General features: G+C 41.8%; 1 protein-coding gene across 4 annotated transcripts in view; it reads left to right on the forward strand.

Annotated features, from left to right (window-relative positions):
* ccny (cyclin Y) overlaps positions 1-19,187 on the forward strand; it is a 239,501-nt gene that overhangs the window by 213,507 nt on the left and 6,807 nt on the right. For all 4 annotated transcript variants that reach the window (XM_072576132.1, XM_072576133.1, XM_072576135.1 and 1 more), the window contains exons 7-9: positions 58-177; positions 12,987-13,153; positions 18,221-18,383. In XM_072576132.1, coding sequence (XP_072432233.1) covers positions 58-177; positions 12,987-13,153; positions 18,221-18,383 — 450 coding nt within the window. The remainder of the gene's footprint in view (positions 1-57; positions 178-12,986; positions 13,154-18,220; positions 18,384-19,187) is intronic.

The following is a 19,187-nucleotide window of genomic DNA, read 5'->3' on the forward strand; positions in this document are numbered from 1 at the left end:
CAATTACCAAGGAAATTAGACTTGTATTAATATAATGATTCATTTTGTTTTCCAAAGAAAACAGAAATGCCAGCAGATTACGATCGACACGATCCAGAACAAAAACAGATTTACCGTTTTGTTCGAACGTTATTCAGTGCTGCCCAGCTCACTGCAGAATGTGCTATTGTCACATTGGTAAGTAGGTACCAAATGTTATTTGGTTCCGTAAGTCAATGTAGTATTATATCTTGCTATTGACTAACTTATTTTCTAAAATGCATTGTATTGCAGTCTGTCATGAATGCTCCAGATTTTCTGCCTGTCTCCCCTGGCTTTTTGCTCTTTTACCCTCCAGTCTTTGCTTATCCAAATGGGTCAAAAACTTTTCAACGCACTGAAATTAACCTTTTTCCAGTTGATACTCTGTTCCATTTTTCAGAACTACTTTAAACCCAATGTTGTTATGATCACTGTTTCTCAAAAGCTCTTCTGCTGCTGAGGCTTCACTCGGTTTTATTCCCTACATTAATAGCCACCACTGCTTCCTTCCTGATTTGGATTGCAAACATAGTGACCAAAAGATTCTCTTGTGCACACTTCAGGAATTCCTCCAATTCTTTGCCCTTTACCCTGTTGTTTTTATTATCTATATATAGGGATCATTTAAGGCCCACCATAATCATAACCTTTATGATATCTCTGCCTGTAAACCTGCTGTCCTGTTTCTGTCCCAGTATTTGGTGGCCTATGGCATATAGCCTACTGTGTAATAATCTTCTGTTGATCTTTAATTCAGTCTCAAGATTGTGACTTTGAAGCCTGAGTTTTTATTTTGCATTGTATCAGTACCTTTGGTCAGCACTGCTATCTGCTTCACCTTTACTTCCTTCCCTCACTTTCCTAATCACTTTATAACCAGGAATATTAAACATCTGTCACCTCCATGTTTAAGCTAGGTCTCCATCATCATCTCTACATCATAATATCATGTGACTATTCGTGTATGCCAACCATTTGCCACAGTTAATGCATTTGCATCCATCGCCATTCACACTTGGCCTTTCCTTCTGTTGACTCTTGGTTATTGCTATACTTCATGACAATGATGTTTGTCTCTCCTTCCTATATGCACCTTCGTCAGCTCTGCATTGCTTCTTGCTGAAACCCTTGCCTTTCCAAGTTAAGAGTGGGGCTGATTGGGAACTGAAAAGGCTACTGACACTTTTACTGGACTAGTGGTCTGGAAGAGCACAGCAGTTCAGGCAGCATCCAACGAGCAGCGAGATCGACATTTCGGGCAAAAGCCCTTCATCAGGAATAAAGGCAGTGAACCTGAAGCATGGAGAGATAAGCTAGAGAAGGGTGGGGGTGGGGAGAGAGTAGCATAGAGTACAATAGGTGAGTGGGGGAGGAGATGAAGGTGATAGGTCAAGGAGGAGAGGGTGGAGTGGATAGGTGGAAAAGGAGATAGGCAGGTCGGACAAGTCCGGACAAGTCAAGGAGACAGTGCTGAAGCAAATGTGGCTGTGGTAGCGAGTTTGTTTCACGACATGAGTTTAGGAGCTTCAGAGCAGAGGAAATGACCTGGGAGTTGCAGTGGGAGAGGGACTCCCTGAGATTCTTGTAGAGAGAGGAGAGGAGGAAAACTTCTTCAAGGCAGGCATCCTTAAGAATTGAAGAACTAAGTAAGCACCGTTCCCACACTTTATCCAGAAGTTCCCGACCCTTTTTCGGTTCCTCTGTCTGCCATCAATTGCTCTTTGCCACCAATCTTGCCCCCATTCACGGTCCTGCTCTCCAGTCTTAGTTTCAAGCACGATGGTGTCAGCTTCTGTTTTGAACTTGCTTGGGAGTCCTTGGCTCCATCTAGTGGAGGAAGGTTGGTTGATGCAGTTAGCTACTTCTGCACTGACAAAAATCTGCCACTAGATGGACTCTGGCCTGTTAAAATTTCATTGGTAAAAACAATGACTGCAGATGCTGGAAACCAGATTCTGGATTAGTGGTGCTGGAAGAGCACAGCGGTTCAGGCAGCATCCAAGTAGCTTCGAAATCGACATTTCGGGCAAAAGCCCTTCATCAGGAATAAAGGCAGTGAGCCTGAAGCATGGAGAGATAAGGAGAGGAGGGTGGGGATGGGGAGAAAGTAGCATAGAGTACAATGGGTGAGTGGGGGAGGAGATGAAGGTGATAGGTCAAGGAGGAGAGGGTGGAGTGGATAGGTGGAAAAGAAGATAGGCAGGTAGGACAAGTCCGGACAAGTTATGGGGACAGTTACTGAGCTGGAAGTTTAGAACTAGGGTAAGGTGGGGGAAGGGGAAAAGAGGAAACTGTTGAAGTCCACATTGATGCCCTGGGGTTGAAGTGTTCTGAGGCGGAAGATGAGGCGTTCTTCCTCCAAGCATCTGGTGGTGAGGGAGCGGCGGTGAAGGAGGCCCAGGACCTCCATGTCCTCGGCAGAGTGGGAGTTGAAATGTTGGGCCACGGGGCGGTGTGGTTGATTGGTGCGGGTGTCCCGGAGATGTTCCCTAAAGCACTCTGCTAGGAGGCGTCCAGTCTCCCCAATGTAGAGGAGACCGCATCGGGAGCAACGGATACAATAAATGATATTAGTGGATGTGCAAGTAAAACTTTGATGGATGTGGAAGGCTCCTTTAGGGCCTTGGATAGAGGTGAGGGAGGAGGTGTGGGCGCAGGTTTTACAGTTCCTGCGGTGGCAGGGGAAAGTGCCAGGATTGGAGGGTGGGTTGTTTGGGGGCGTGGACCTGACCAGGTAGTCACGAAGGGAATGGTCTTTGCGGAAGGCGGAAAGGGGTGGGGAGGGAAATATATCCCTGGTAGTTGGGTCTGTTTGGAGGTGGCAGTTTTGACGTATGTAGGGTCATAGTCATAGCCATGTACAGCACGGAAACAGACCCTTCAGTCCCACTCATCCATGCTGACTAGAAATCTTAAATTAACCTAGTCCCATCTGCGAGCATTTGGTCCATATCCCTCTAAATTCTCTCTATACATCTTCTAATTTCTTACATTAAGTTTTTTTTATTTACAAATGTAAATATTTAGGAAGGTACACTACTTCATCAAAATGTTTACAGTTGATTTTTGTTGGAGAAGGTCCGGAAGTATCTAACTGTACAGTGCTTCTTTTAGAATTAGCATTAGGGTCTATGTTTTGTGATTTATTTTCTTTCTCAAGTTATTTCAGAGAGGAACATTATGTGTTCGCAGTACTTCAACATGTACATTGTTGATTCTAAGCAACAAACATCTAAAGGAACCTAACTCCAGACTTAACTTTGATTTTTATGGGAGCATGTTTATTTTCAGGAATGCAACCACAACTTAGTTGCGGACTTAGTGAATGTGGAGTTGATCACCAGGACCAATGCTCTTCTTGACAGACATAAAAGGCTGAGACTTGAGCACAATTTCAGAATTTGGAGCTGGCCTAAAACTTGAGTTGAATAAATAAGCTTCAACTAGACAGAGATGGATGGAATCGGCTGGCATGTGGCAGATGCAATTTGTTGCAGACAAGTGGGAAGTGATATCATTTGGCAGAAAGATCAAACTAAGGGTGTCATTCTCAAGATGGCAGCACAGGAATGTATTTCCAGAAATGGCAGAAGGTGGCAAGGCAGGTGGAGAGCGTGGTTAAAAAGGCAGATGGGGACCTGAGCTTTTTAAATAGAGGTATGACATTTAAAAGCAAGTTATGAAGAGCCTTTCGTAACACATTGGTTTAGCCTCAACTGGAATAATATGTCCAATTGATTTTACAGAAAACATTTACAAGATCGGTTCCCTGGTTGAGGGATTTCAATCACATGAGTAGATTGGATAAGTTGGGACTTGGGGAAAGAGATTTGATGGAGATATCTGATAGCGCAAGGGGTCAGGGCATTGTGGATTTGGGGAGAGAGAAGGTTGAGAGGAGATTTGGTAGAAGTATTCAAAACTCAAGGGGTTGGGACCATGCAGATGGGGAGAAATGGTTCCCTTTAGTGTAAGGTTTGAGAACCAGAGGACATGCATTTATAATGCTTGTTGAAAGAACCAAAGGTGATGTGAAGGATGAATTTTTTCTTCTCTGAAAAGAACAAAAGAAATAGGAGCTAGTCAAAATCAATTCTCTTGGAGCCTGCTCTTCCCGTTCAATGGGACATGACTGATCTGACTGATGTTATCCTTTTACTTTTCTGCTTGCTTTCCAGGACTTTTACAACTCCCTCTTTAAGACTAATATCTGACTAGCTCATCCTTCAGTATATGCCTGGGAAGTGGTGAAATAATGGGGAATATCCCTGGACTAATAATTCAAAAGCCTCAGACTCTGGGGACCGGGTTGAAATCCCTTCATGGCAGGTGGTGAAATTCGATTTCATAGAATCATAGAATTGTTAGAGTACAAAGAGAGGCCACTTAGCCCATCGAGTCCACATTGATCATCCGAAGAGCTTCTCACCCAGAACCACCACCCCCCTTTACCCTACCCCAGTAACCCTGCATTTCCCATGTCTGATCAACCTGGTGTACACACCTCAGGACAGTATGGACAATTTAGCATGGCCAATCCACCTAACCTGCCCATTTTAGGACTGTGGGAGGAAACCGGAGTACCCGAAGGAAACCCACGCAGACATGGGGAGAATGTGCAAACTCCACACAGACAGAGGGTGGAATTGAACTCAGACCCTGGCGCTATGAGACAGCAATGCTGTGGTGCTGTCCTAATAAAAATCATAAACATCTGGAACAAAAAGCTAATTAATGGCGACCATGTGACCGCTGTTGATTGTCATTAAAAACTGCTCTCGTTCACTATTGTCCTCTCAGGAAAGAGAGGCTCTTAACTGCCCTCTGGGCAAGTAAGGGCATGTCCAATCAGCCATACCTTCATCCTATGAACGAATAAAAACTTGCTACCTGGGGTAATAACATCCAAAAGCTAATAACTGACTACGGTTGAAATTCTTTCCCATTGCTGAGTTGAATGGGAAACCTTTGGTTTGAAAATGTAAGCCCTATTTAGATTCCCCCACAGCCATCCTGCAGGCACAGTGTCCAACACTGGCAGGTGGCTGCATAGTAGATTCCCACCGATTCTGCTTCCTTCGACTGGCGTAAACAGTATCCGATTTAGTATTGTTCTGACCTCACTGGGATCTCACAGGGATTGTATCCTGGATAATTGATTCCTGGAAACTTTCAGCCTGTGGTATGTCCTGCAGTGACTTCAGCTATTCCTCAAGTTGAGAAACACTGAATTTGGGTTTGAGAACTCAAAGTACTGTACATGTGTCCACCCAGAATGCACACAGGCTCCTGTGATCCCACATCCTGCAAGCAACATTGCAAGCAAATAGATTTTTCTTAAATATCTATTTAATATCTCATTGTTAATTTAATGTGATACATTTCCCTTTGATGTTCATTTTGATTGATCCTATTTGATTGTTTATCCACTTGAATTGTTAATATTTGCAATACTTATTGTTGACCCTCGGTTTAAATTATTTAGCAGCTATTCCTCTCCTCTGCACTAAATTGTTACTCTCACCCATTGTTAGCCCCTGTTTCACAAGCTAGCCTTTTGAGCAAATTCATCCAGCTCTCACCAAGCACAGTGCTGAAAACCCTTTTGAAAGGACAGTCAGACAGAATTGGGTCAAGATTAGACTGCACCATTTTTCCAACTTCAGACTATATGGAGCATTTGTTTTCAGCAGAAACGTAGACATACTTCATAATGTCTTGTACTATTATATCTGTTCAGAAAACAATGAACTTAGTCAAGAATGCATACAATATGCTTGCCTTCATTGACCAGGGCATCAAATGCAAAAGAGGCAAGATATATTACAGCTGTACAAAACTTTAGTACGGCCACATTTTGAATATTGCGTGCAGTTCTGGTTGCCATGCTACCAGAAGGACATTAGTGCTTTGGAGAGGATGTAGAGTAGGTTTACCAAGATGTTGCCTGGTCCGAAGGGTTCTGGTCATGAGGATAAACTCGGATTGTTTTCTCTGGAAAGACAGGAGCTAATGGGCCGGCATGATAGAGATCTACATAATTATGAGGAGCATAAATAGAGAGGGTAGTCAAAGGTTTTTTTTCCCCACGGTGGAAAAACTGCAAGAGGGCAGAGGTTTAAGGTGAGAGAAGGAAGGTCCAGGGGAGAAGTGAGGGGGAAGTTTTTCACACAGAAGATGGTGGGTGCCTGGAACGCACTGTCAGTAGAGATGATGGAAGCAGGCACATTAGCAACGTTTAAGATATATCTTGATAGATGCATGAGCAGGAAGTGAACAGAAGAATAGAAACCATGTATGGGCAATAAGTACCGGGTCGAAATAAGGATTAGAATTCGCGTAGGCTTGGTGAACTGAAGGGCTTGTTCTTGTGCTGTATTGAATTATATTGTGTTAAATTACCATTGCAACTGAATTTTCTTATCATGCAACCATTTCTGTTTTCAGAACAGGTTGTCAGATGTGGAGATGAAATGAGTGACATGTTTTGAACACATCTTGTTAATGTAGAATATGTGTACATTGCTGTACATGATGCTTCTGATTGAGTTGCTAAATAAGCTGTGGGGAACTCTGCTGAGTGTCACTGGGGTAGAGGAATACAGATTCCAAAAGCAGTTGAGATTCTTGTGTTTTGGTATGTTCGAATACATTTGGAAGCATATTTGAATGTGTTTTTGAGCAGAGAATTCTCTGAGTTCACTCATTAGGTTAACTAATCATTTCGGGAAGGAAACCTGTCATCCATACCTGGTCTGGCCGACTTGTGAGTCCAGAAGCACAGCAATGTGATTAAGTCTCAACGGCCATCTGGGCAATTAGGGATGGGCAAAAAAAGCTTGTCTAGCCAGAGATGCCCACATCCTGTGAATAAATAAAGAAGTAAAATGCTTCTGTGGCTCCCTAAAGCATGTTTTGCTTATTGTCCTGGAATATCTGAGAAACAAAATTCTCTGTGGTCAGTGATTTTGAAGTAGTGTTAGTCAATATGTACAGCCAAAACATGGGGTTCGGTACATAGTTGCCCTAACTTTATCTCTTCATTTTTATAAATATTGTTAGACTTCTGTGGAGTGTTCTTGTGAGTCGGGTAAACATTATATCAGCTATTCAGGTCTTGTTCCTCTTTAGATGATTATTTCGTGCAAAACTTATGGTGTTTTCTCTCCATCAGGCCAGTTTCCCCGTCTAGGAAATGTTCGTGTCCTCTCAGGTCCTTTCAAGTATTTAAGTCTGTGCTCAGACAACCCATCCAATTTGTTGATGCTGTGATCTTCCATGACCTCCCTTGGCTGTTATTGCCACAAGCTGCTATTTTCTGTGTAAATCAGTTCAGGCTCAGAGATTAGCACTGCTGCCTCAAAACACCAGGCACCTGGGTTCGACTCCAACTTCGGGCTGTCGGTCTGTGTGGAGTTTGCACATTCTCCCCGTGTCTGCCTGGGTTTCCTCCGGGTGCTCTGGTTCCCTCCAACAATCCAAAGATGTGCAGGTTAAGTGCATTGGCCATGCTAAATTTCCCACAGCGTCCAGGAATGTGCAGGCTAGGTTGATTAGCCCTGGGAAATGCAAGGTTACAGGGATACGGTAGGGGGCGGTTGGGAGGGACCTGGATGGGATGCTCTTCGGTGAGGAGATGGGCCAAATGGCCTTATCTGCACTGTAGGGATCCAATGATTCGATGGAAAACTGCATTTTTATGCTGTTACTTCTTTAGTTTGAAGCTGTCCTCTCTTGTGGAATTTTTAACCGTTCTAAACACACTTGGGTTGCATTTGCAGTGTTGCTGTTTTCTTAAGAATGTGGCACAATTTATTGAATTCTACATAAGTATCTTTAACCTGCAATCAAAAGCCTATTAAACCTGCCAACTTCCGTGGCCTACACTTTCTGCTCTCTGGATCACTGGAGACCAGCTTTCAAGCTGAGATAGGCCTCTACTCTCTGTGAATGTCTCCGACTCTGATCAGAGTCTGAGATTAGTGACGGTTCCAAGGTGTTTTACTTGATTAATTGATTGCCTGGGAAATGCTAGTCTGAGAAAACCTGTCTCTCTTCTGGCAAACTTCAGACACTGATGCAACTCCTCCTGATGAATCCTCAAGCCCAACATGAATAATCCTTCCGTGACTAACCTCAACTTGCTTTTCTACCATATGCCTCTATTTATAAATCCAAGGATCCTATTAGTTGTCTTAACAACCATTTTGACTTGCATGGTCCCCTCAGAGCACAGACCCAGAGTCCTCAAATACTCCTTATATGACAAGTATGATGCCAAAACTAACATCACTAAATATGACCCCATATAATGTCAAACAGCTGAAGGTACTGGAGATTGCAAAGTCTGTTGGCCATGACCTCAAGAAAAAATGTACTGAAGTCTTGTGCTTCAGAGCTAGCTGTTCCAGTGCAGCTACAGCACTGACATGTACCTGGTCACAAAAGAAAGGACAAATCCAACCTAACTAATTTTGCTTTGTTAGTCTTCTCTGAAGCATGTCCAGAATTATGGAAGGGGCCGTTGAACGCTATGAAGCAGCACTTGTAAAGGAACAACTTGCTCACTGGCACTTAGTCTATGAGACAGCCTAGGCCCAAACATGAACATGAGCTGAATTCCAGAAGTGTGTTGACAGTGACTCTCCTTGACATCAAACCCACATTCAAGGAGCCTTACCAGAATTTGTGTCAATGGGAATCGGGGGAGGGGAAAACTCACCACTCGTCGTTATTGGCCCTAGCACAAGGGAAGATTTTTTTGTTGTTGATCAGTCATCTCAGCTCCAGTATATCCCTGCAGGAGTTCCTCAGGCTCGTGTCCTTAAGCGACAGCTGCTTCATCAACGACCCTTCTCTTCATGATAAAGGTCAAAGTGGGGATGTTCATTGATGATTGCACAATGTTTGGTGCTGTTGACAGCACCTCAGATATTGAAGCAGCCCGTGTTCAAATGCAATAAGACCCTGGCACTATCCAGTTTGGGCTGAAAAGTGGCAATGACCATTCACACCACACAAATGCAAAACAAAAACCAAATCTTCATCAAGAGAAAATCTAATCATTGCTTATTGACTTTCAGTAGCATTACCCATCACTAAGTCCCCCACTGTCAACATGCTAGGATTTACCTTTGACCAGAATCTGATTTGGACTGGACATATAAACTCAGTCTCTACAAGAACAGCTCTGAGACTAGGAATTTGACAGCAAGTAACTCACTTTCTGTCTCCCCTAAGCCTGTCAACCATCTCCGAGGCTCAAATCATAATAATGGAATACTCTTCATTGTCTGCATAGTTGTGGCTTCAACAACACAAAACAAAAAGGCTTGATATTATCCAGGGCAAAACAACTCACTTGATTGATACTCCACCTATCACCTTCATCTTGCACTCCGTCACTACCACACTCATCATGAGACTGAAATGGAGAGGTTTACTTTCCTCAGAATCCCATTGAATTGTTTTGCTTGTGTCATGAACTTTTTTTTCCCCACTTTGCTCCACTTTTAGTTCATCATGACCGTAATTACATGGCTAACACTACCTGGTGTCAGCATTATGTTTGTCTTATTCTGCATTTCCTATTGTATAGCAATATTCTTAGTATTGTGAAGTATTTTCTTTTTTATAAAGATCTGTGTCTAAAGTTGACTCTGTTAACATTGTTTCACTTAAGTTTCAGTAACAAAATTGTGATAAAACAAATATATTATGTTTAGGAGGTGCCGGTTTTGGACTGGGGTGTGCAAAGTTAAAAATCACACAACACCAGGTTATAGTCCAATAGGTTTATTTGGAAACACTAGCTTTCAGAGTACTGCTCCATTATCATCAGATGACAACCACCTGATGAAGGAGCAGTGCTCTGAAAGCTAGTGTTTCCAAATAAACCTACTGGACTATAACCTGGTGTTGTGTGATTTTTAACTTTGTTTTATGTTGTGAGAGTAACATTATTCTCCAGACTCCCTCATCTGTGGCCTACCTGCTTTTGAGACCTTTCCCTCATGCTTTTGTTCCTATATTCAGTTTCCCCCCAGCCTTCTTCCTGCCCTCTTTGCCCCTTCCCTGCTTCCTTTCCCACCCTACATCCTTATCTTTGGAGTTTCTCGTATCCGTTTCTGACCCAGCTGCCATTCTGAAAATCTACTGTAGGTCTGCACTCCGCCTCATGGTATGAGTTGATTGGTGCAATTAGTTCTTCCTGCACCAACTAGTTTCTGCCACTGGGTGGGGCTTCATCCATGAAAACTTCAGATGAGCGGTTTTAGAATGTAATCTATTTACAGTACTTGCATATACATTGTATTTCTGTGTTTAAAATTTATTTTGTTTTGCAGGTTATTTTACTTGCAATGTAGGACATAATAACCTAAGAGCCAGGAGTAGAGTTGATAATTTAGCCCCTCAGACTCTGCCATTTAATACGATCATGGCTGATCATGTCTTGGCTTCAACTCCACTTTTCTGCCTATTCTCTGTAACCCTTCAACCTACTCCTAGTTAAAAAACTGTCCATCTACTCCATAAGTTTAATCAGTGACCCTGTATCCACTGCAATCTGGGGAAGTGAATTCCACTGATTCATAACCCTTTGAGCCAAGTGATTCCTCCTCATCTGTTTTAAATCTGCTTCCCTTTATCCTAAAACTATGATATCTCATTCCAGATTGTCCCAGAAGGGAAAACGTCCTTTCTACACCTACATTTTCAATCCCCTTTAGGGCTTCCATATTTCAATTAGATCTCCTCTCAACCATCTAAACTGCACAATCTCTCCTCGACATGCCCAACATCTGTTGAATTAATCTAGTGAGCCTTTTTAAATGCACACAGTTTAAACTGAATAGTGTTTTAAAGTTGTTTTCCTGTGAGAAAGGACTTGACTGGCTAATGACCTTACTTGTATTTAGTAGTTTATTTAGTTTTGCAAATTATTTCTGTTTATATTACATAGTTCTGCTCATGTGCAGTACAGTATTTCAACCTGATGTTTTTTTTCTAAGCATGTCTGCAGGATCTCCATTCCAGCTTTATAATTCCTATGAGAAATCAGGCTTCGCTTAAAGACACAATTTTCAGGAATGTAGTCACAACTTTAAGTGAGGATTAGCTTTACCGTTTAAAGGTGGTCTTCTCGTCTATGTAGAATGAACAGCCTGGGAAACTTCCCTAATTAAGACTGAGTGATGTGCTAATAGAGTTTGATAGGGTCAATGTAGGAAGATGTTTTCACTTTTTCTTATGGATTACGTGTAATCATAGTACAGTAACAATATTCACAAAAAGATTACATTATCCAAAGAGTGGCATGAATGCAACAACATACGTTAATAGGTTGAGATGGAATAGAGAGGAGGAGGCTTTTGTTGAGCGTAAATGCAATTTTGAAAAATGGCCTGAGTGATTAGTTTTTGTCTTGTAACTACCTACTACAAATATAATGTTTGCTCTTAAATATTCTTTCAAAGGGATTTTGTTGTTTCATTTAAATTCATAAATGAAACCATTGTCACCACTAACATTGCTCTGTGTTGCAGGCAGATAGGGTTTTATGTACAGTCATCTCCCCTTATATCAGTTATATTTATAATACCAAACCAGTTACCAACTATGTACTATAATACCTACCTACCTAACGCTAACTATTACTTTTGATGCCTTTTCAAACCTTCAACCTACAGCACAAAGAATAGCAAGAATAGTAGATGTATGAGAACAGCAACACATGCAAGATCACTCCTCAAGTCGCACACACCATCCTAACTTGGAACTATATTGCTGTACCTTCATTATCACTGGGTCAATGTCCTCGAACTCCCTCCCTAACAGTACCATGTGGATTGTAGCAATTCATGCAGACCGTTCTCCTTAAATTGGTATTCTTGTGAATTGTCCTGATGAGCGCAAGCCGAAAGACATTTTTATTCAACAATGCTTAGGTTTTGTTAAACCAAATGACAGTCAGTCTAATTTATCAGACTGCTGCAAAGGTTTAGACTCCAGCATTCCTGTGTTTTGGATCCCTTTACCAGCCTCAGCTGCAACCCCTCCCCTGACTCGGTGACCACTGATGAAATCAGAAGACACTGTCCAAAGGTGTGTAACTACCTCCTGGTAGAAAATATCCACGGAGCTTTCTTGTTCCTTGACATGTCACTGTGTCTGTAGCACAGCCTTCAGTTTAATGACTCTTGAGTTGAAGCTCCCTGAGCCACAAACACTGACTTACTTCAGGTAAGTTTGCCCAGGATCTCCATCATCCAGGCACTCCGACATGCTGCAGTTATGCCACATCAGCTTCCCAGTCAGCCCCAATGTGTTTTAATTCACTGCTTAATCATGTTATTCAGTAATTTCCCTTTTTATATGTATTTTCATGAGTTTCTGTCCTACTTTAAGCTTTAGGAATGGAATAGATCTGAGACAATGATCAGATCCTCACCTCCTTCCCCTGTGGCAGAATATAAACTAACTCCTATTGTGTGAAAAAAGTTTGACCAAGCAAAAGAGCACCTTTGCCCCCTCTTGACCTAATTCCCTTACTCACTCAATTCTTAGCACTCATGGGTGGCATTTGCAACATTATTTGTTTAATTAGATATTGGGTAATTTGAAGTTGGGTCTTTCAAAATAAAAAGAATTTTTAAAAACTCGCCAGCACAGGGAACAGCATCGGAAACCCAACTGGCCAGCAGTAGAATGTTCATGCATTGTCTGCTTCCATGGTTCAGCCTGTAGTATTGTTTCATTCCAGTAACCTCTCCAGTTGTTCAGAGCGCTCAGTAATGAAACTGAGAAATTTATACTCCGTTAATCATACTTTGCGATACAAATACATATTGTTGTAGTGAATATTAATGATTTCCACACAGGTTGGAGGGGAGAAAATAAAGAAGCAGATGATAAATTTTTGGTTTGATTTCTGTAATGTTTATTTTTTAATTTGTTAATTTCAGGTCTATCTTGAGAGACTCTTAACATACGCAGAGATTGACATCTGCCCTAGCAACTGGAAGCGGATTGTATTAGGCGCCATCCTGCTTGCATCCAAGGTCTGGGACGATCAGGCTGTTTGGAACGTAGACTACTGCCAAATCCTTAAAGATATCACGGTGGAAGACATGTGAGTACCAAAAATCAAGTCAGTGGTGATCGCAAAACATTATAATGGTTTTTCTTAAATTTTCCAAACTGAGAAGCTATCCTGTCAATGAACCTCGGAATTTAACTTTGATCTATCCCCTGTTATCACTTCCATTCCTATGTTGACAGCTCCTTCTTCCTCTCAGTATCCACCATGGCCTATGAGATCTGAATATGCCAGTGATCTTTGCTCGAGTTTCTGCATTTCTGTTTATCTGCTGATCAACAAACATCCTTTGCTCATTCTCTTTCCTCAGGAACTATCACTCCCACTTTCAAAATGACTGTCATCACCCTCCTCAAAACCTCATTCCAGTTTCCTCTGAATTTGGAAACTCCCAATCTATTAGGAATGTTTGAGAAGATTTGTAGCTCGGGTTGATGTTAAGTATGTAAGTTAGCTCGCTGAGTTAGAAGGTTTGTTTTCAAATGTTGCGTCACCATAGTAGGTAACATCATTAGTGAGAGTCTCTGGTGAAGCGCTGATGGTATGTCTCACCTCTCTATTTATAGGTCTTGGTTTCTTAAGGTGATTGATGTCATTTCTGGTCCTTTGTTTTTCAAGGGAAGGTAGATAGGGTCTAAATCGATGTGTTTATTGATGGAGTTCTGGTTAGAATGCCGTGCTTCTAAAAATTCTCATTCATATCTTTGTTTCAACTGTCCTAAGCTGTGTGTATTGTCCCAGTCAAAGTGGTATCCTTCTTTGTCTGGATGTATAGAACCTAGTGAGAGTGGGCCGTGTCTTTGGTGGCCAGTTGGTGTTCATGTATCCTGGTGGCAAGTTTCCTGCTAGTTTGTAGTTTTTTTTATAGTTCTTGCATTGTGTCTTGTAAATGACGTTAATTTTGTTGGTGGTATCTTTTGGATCCTTTAGGGTCATTAGTCGCTGTTTAAGGTAATGTGGCTATAGTGTTTGGTTGGGTTGTGTTGTATCTGCTTGTTTGGGTTTGTTTCTGAGGAATTGGTGGATTGTGCTTATTGGGTACCCATTTTTCTTGAAAACGTTGTATACATATTTTTCTTCTGCTTTTTGTAGTTCTTGGGTGCTGCAGTGTCATGTAGCTCATTGAAATAATGTCTTGATGCAGCTCTGTTGGTGGGTGTTGGGATGATTGCCTCTGAAGTTAAGTATTTGATCCGTGTGTGTTGTTCTTCTGTAGACACTGGTTTGAAGCTCCCCATTAACTGTACATTCAACTGTCATGCCTAGGAATGGACGTCTGTTGTTGTTCTCCTTCTCTTTTATGAATTTTATGCCTATCAGGATATTGTTGATGATGTTGTACGTTTCCTCTAATTTGTTCCATTTTGTGATGACAAAAGTGCCATCTACATAGCAGATCCAAAGTTTGGGTTAGATAATTAGGAGGGCAGACTACTCAGACTCCTTGGCATCATGGCAGCCCATAATATCAGAATCTCCAGCCATAGCTTCTCCTCTGTCCCATGCTAATAGGTCCGTACACCCCAAGAAACTATTCTTGACCTCTTCATTTATATACTGCCCCTTGCTGATATCATCTGAAAACGTGCACCTTGATTTTAACCTCACCCAACATGAAAAGAGCAGGGAGCTGTTAAGGTTTGGTCTTACGTTCTTAACATGACGAGGGCGCTCTGTTACCATTTCACCATTGCTGGTTTTTAAGATGGCTGAGCCACAGACTACAGCTTGATTGTGGCCTACTTCAACTTTACATGAGACACTGTGCCTGTCAGAAGTGGGATCGGGGAAACCATTTTGAGTATTTAAAAGTTATCGAAGTGGCCCTGCTCTCTGGAGAGCTTGACAAAATATAACAAGGTGTCAGCTGGCTCAGAGAGGCCCTGGTATGTTTTAGGAGATGACATCTCTGAGAACCCCAGTGAGTTAGAAAGAGTGAGAAGTCCTGAGCCCACTCAGCCCTCACCTTACTTCGAACCCTGCATTGGCAGAAATGAGGACAAAAACCCTTGCCCGGAACTGAGGTTATGTCAAGGACATTTCCATTGTGTCCCTGGTGTCTGAAAGTGCTGGAGCGGATTATCTGATCCAGTTTTATTGCATTTTGGAAATTTTGATACATAGTGTGATGAAGATTCATTATATAGTTTTGCTGTTGCCTATAGAGGAAGTGAGGACTGTAGATGCTGGAGAATCGAGAGTGTGATGCTGAAAAAGCACACCAGGTCAGGCAACATCTGAGGAGCAGGAGAATCAATGTTTCAGGCATAAACCCTTCATCAGGAAGGGCTTCGTTCTGTTGCCTATGGCCTTAGGTTCCAAAGTGCAAGGCCATGTTAAGTTGAAATTATTTCTTTGTCTTAAAAAAGGAAAGGCTTTTTTATTAGTTTTGTTTTTGGGTTTTTTTCTCTCTGTGGTTGGCAAAGGGGAGTCAGGAGATTTGATTTGTTTACATGCACTTTAATGAGGCCATTACACCTTTTGAGGTGAGGACTTCAATACATTGGAAAAAGGATAGAAGAGAGTGACACAAGTGCTGCTGCCTAGCAACAGAAGTCAAGAACAATCCAGAAGAAATCGGGCAGTGTGCAGGTTCATTCAGAGAGAAGAGGATCCTAACAGTTGAGCAATGTGGTAACTAAACAGACTCTAGCTGTACTCAGTGGCATGAAAGTCAACAAAAATAAGAAACAGAAGGCTGGGTTTTTAATTATTGATTCATGGGATGGGGGCATTGCTGGCCAGGCTAGCATTTATTATCCATCCTATTGCCCTAATTGTTACGATCAACCACATTGCTGTGGATCTGGAGTCACATGTAGACCAGATAAAGTAAGGATGGTAGTTTCCTTCCTTAAAGGACATTAATTCCAGCTTTTTATTGAATTCAAGTTCCATCTGCCGTGGCGGGATTTGAACCCAGGTCCCCAGAACATTACCTGGATCTCAGGGTTAACAGTCCAGTGATAATACCACTACGCCATTGCCTCCCCTGTCGAGATGTCAGAGAGGAGGACAAGTCTTTTGAAGAGATTTCTTTCAGAAACGTATGTTACAACCAGATGTGACATGATTTGACGGTTTATTTAAGGGTGTCAGGACAAGGCATTAACTATTTAAAAAAAACATTTGAGTGAATGCTTGAACTTTGCTGAAAATTAAGTGATTCTGGTCATGCCTGTAAAACAAGGAAATTAAACATGGAGGTAGGGGTGACCCTTCACTGAGTTTGAGATTCTGTAGGGTTTTTGTGGTGCAAAAGTTACATCTTTGTTTCTGATACTTATAATACGGTTTCAAATAGTTCTTGTAACATGTGGCACAGTTCCTGTGTTCTTTTGTGCATTTTCTGAGACATGTTCTGGAAATCAGTTTCTGGATTAGTGGTGCTGGAAGAGCACAGCAGTTCAGGCAGCATCCAAGGAGCCTGAACTGCTGTGCTCTTCCAGCACCACTAATCCAGAATCTGGTTTCCAGCATCTGCAGTCATTGTTTTTACCTTCTGGAAATCAGTGTCCACTGGCCAGCCAATCAGCATCATCCTCTCATACAGTGTACATTTTGTTTTCCCTTGTGTTGGTCTTAATTGTGAATTGTTCTGACGGCTGTAAGGTGAAAAGCGTTGATAGTATTTGTCTTTTCTCAACAATAGTCAAACCACAGTGTCAATGACACATATTAGAGTCTGGAGTGTAAAATTTTTTTTATAGAACAGCAACTTCAATATTTATCTTTTATTAGTTGTTCAGGTTGTCATGTTAATTGGGGTTGGTTTAGCTCAGTTGACTGGATGGTTAGTTTGTGAAGCATGTGATGTGAGTGAGCTCAGTTGATTGGCTGGTTGGTTTCTGAAGAATGTAGGCAAAAGTGAGGACTGCGGATGCTGGAAACCAAAGTTTACATCAGAGTGGTGCTGGAAAAGCACAGCAGATCAGGCAGCATTGGAGGAGCAGGAAAATCGACATTTCTGGCAAAAGCCCTTCATCAGCCATTCTAAAGAATGTGATGTGGGTGAGCTCAGTTGGTTGGGCAGTTGGTTTGTGGAGCATTTGATGCCGATAGCGTGGGTTGAATTCCCATCACCAACTGAGGTTATCATGAAGGACTGTCTTCCTCAACCTCTCCACCTGACCTGAGGGATGGTAGCCCTCAGGTTAAACCATCACCAATTGTCTCTGTCTAATGAGAGAACAGCCCTAATGTCTAGTAAGACCATAGTGACACAATACAATATAATACATGATAACTGTACACTGCAGTAAGCATTGGCTTGAAATGCCATCTGGAGACTAGCCAGATATGGCTGTATTTTGACTTCATTCTTTCTTTGAATTTTATAACTTGGGTATTTGAGTGGAGGACTACTTATAATTGCCCATGGCATTAATGTTAAGTCTAAAATCAGGATCTTGTCATTTCCATAATATTTTTAAAATTCTGATATATGTAGTATGTCTGTTTGTGTAACTGTGTTTAACGTCTCTATTTGTGAGATCTTTTTGGATAGAAACGTACAGCACACACAGGCCATTCAGCCCAACAAGATGTCTTCTCTTTCAAAAAAGGAATCCAGTTGGTTCCATACACCGTCTCTCCTTGTTTTCCTATTTTTCACCTTTAAGTATTTATCCAGTTCCCTTTGAAAGGCTATTATTGTAACGGGTTACACAGCAAGTTTCAAAGCCCATTTATTGTTATGTGAAAAGGAATTTTCTTATGCTACCTCTTTGATCCTTCAACAATTAATAACAGTTTCCCTTGCTCATTCTAAATCCATTATGACTCTTAATATCTCTCTCACATCTCTCACTTTCTCTGCTAAAAGATGAAGACCCAATTCCTCTCGTCTCCCAAAATAACTAATTCTTTATCCTAGAAAATATTTGGGTACATCTCTTCTGTACGTTTTCCAATAACTCAATAATCTTTTGTAATGTACCCAGAATTGGAAACAATGTTTCAGCTGTTGTTTTATGTAGGTGTAACATTAACTGTTATCGTATGTCTACCTTTTTTTGTATCTTTCTTCCTTCTCTATCTGTCCTATGGATCTCCGGGCATGCTCACACACTGTTCATAATGTGTCTACTCTCTCTGCAGGAATGAGCTGGAGCGTCAGTTTCTGGAGTTGCTTCAGTTTAACATCAACGTGCCGTCCAGTGTTTATGCAAAGTATTACTTCGATCTCCGTTCCCTAGCAGAAGCCAACAACCTTAGCTTCCCATTGGAGCCGCTCAGCAGGGATAGAGCACAGAAGCTTGAGGTGAGGGGCTCTCACTGTGATTCACCTGCAGTGCCATACAGCATGGTGAAATTGTGCCACGTTCCCAAAAATGATGCTTGTTTGTAGACCTGGCCCTGTTAGGAAATTGCTTTCTAACAGAGTACTTGTGATTCTGAGGAATCGATGGATTGTGTTTATTGGGTACCTCCAGATTCCTCAGAAACAAACCCAGACAAGCAGACACAATGCAACCAAAAACTATAGCCACATTACCTTCCAACAAGGACATATCAAAAATGACTTCCAGACCACTCAGACCCCTTAACATCACACTTAAACAGCGACTAATGACCCGAAAGGATCCAATTGATACCACCAGCAAAACTAATGTTATTTACAAGATACGATGCAAGAACTGTAAAAAACACTACATCGGACTAAACTAGCAGGAAACTTGCAACCATAATACATGAACACCAACAGGCCACCAAAAGATACGACCCACTATCACTAGTTTCTATACATACAGACAATGAAGTTCACTACTTTGACTGGGACAATACACACATCTTAGGACAGGCGAAACAAAGACATGCACGAGAATTCCTAGAGGCATGGCATTCTAACCAGAACTCCATCAATAAACACATCGATTTAGACCCTATCTACCTTCCCTTGAAAGAGAAACCAGAAATGACATCAGTCACCTTAAGAAACCAAGACCTATAAATAGAGAGGTGGGACATATCACCAGCGCTTCACCAGAGACTGTCACTGATGATGTTACCTAGTTATGGTGGTGATCTGTCTGAAAACAAACTTTTCGAATTCAGTGAGCTAACT

The sequence above is a fragment of the Chiloscyllium punctatum genome, chromosome 8, assembly GCF_047496795.1.
Source record: "Chiloscyllium punctatum isolate Juve2018m chromosome 8, sChiPun1.3, whole genome shotgun sequence".
NCBI classification, from domain to species: Eukaryota; Metazoa; Chordata; class Chondrichthyes; order Orectolobiformes; family Hemiscylliidae; genus Chiloscyllium; species Chiloscyllium punctatum.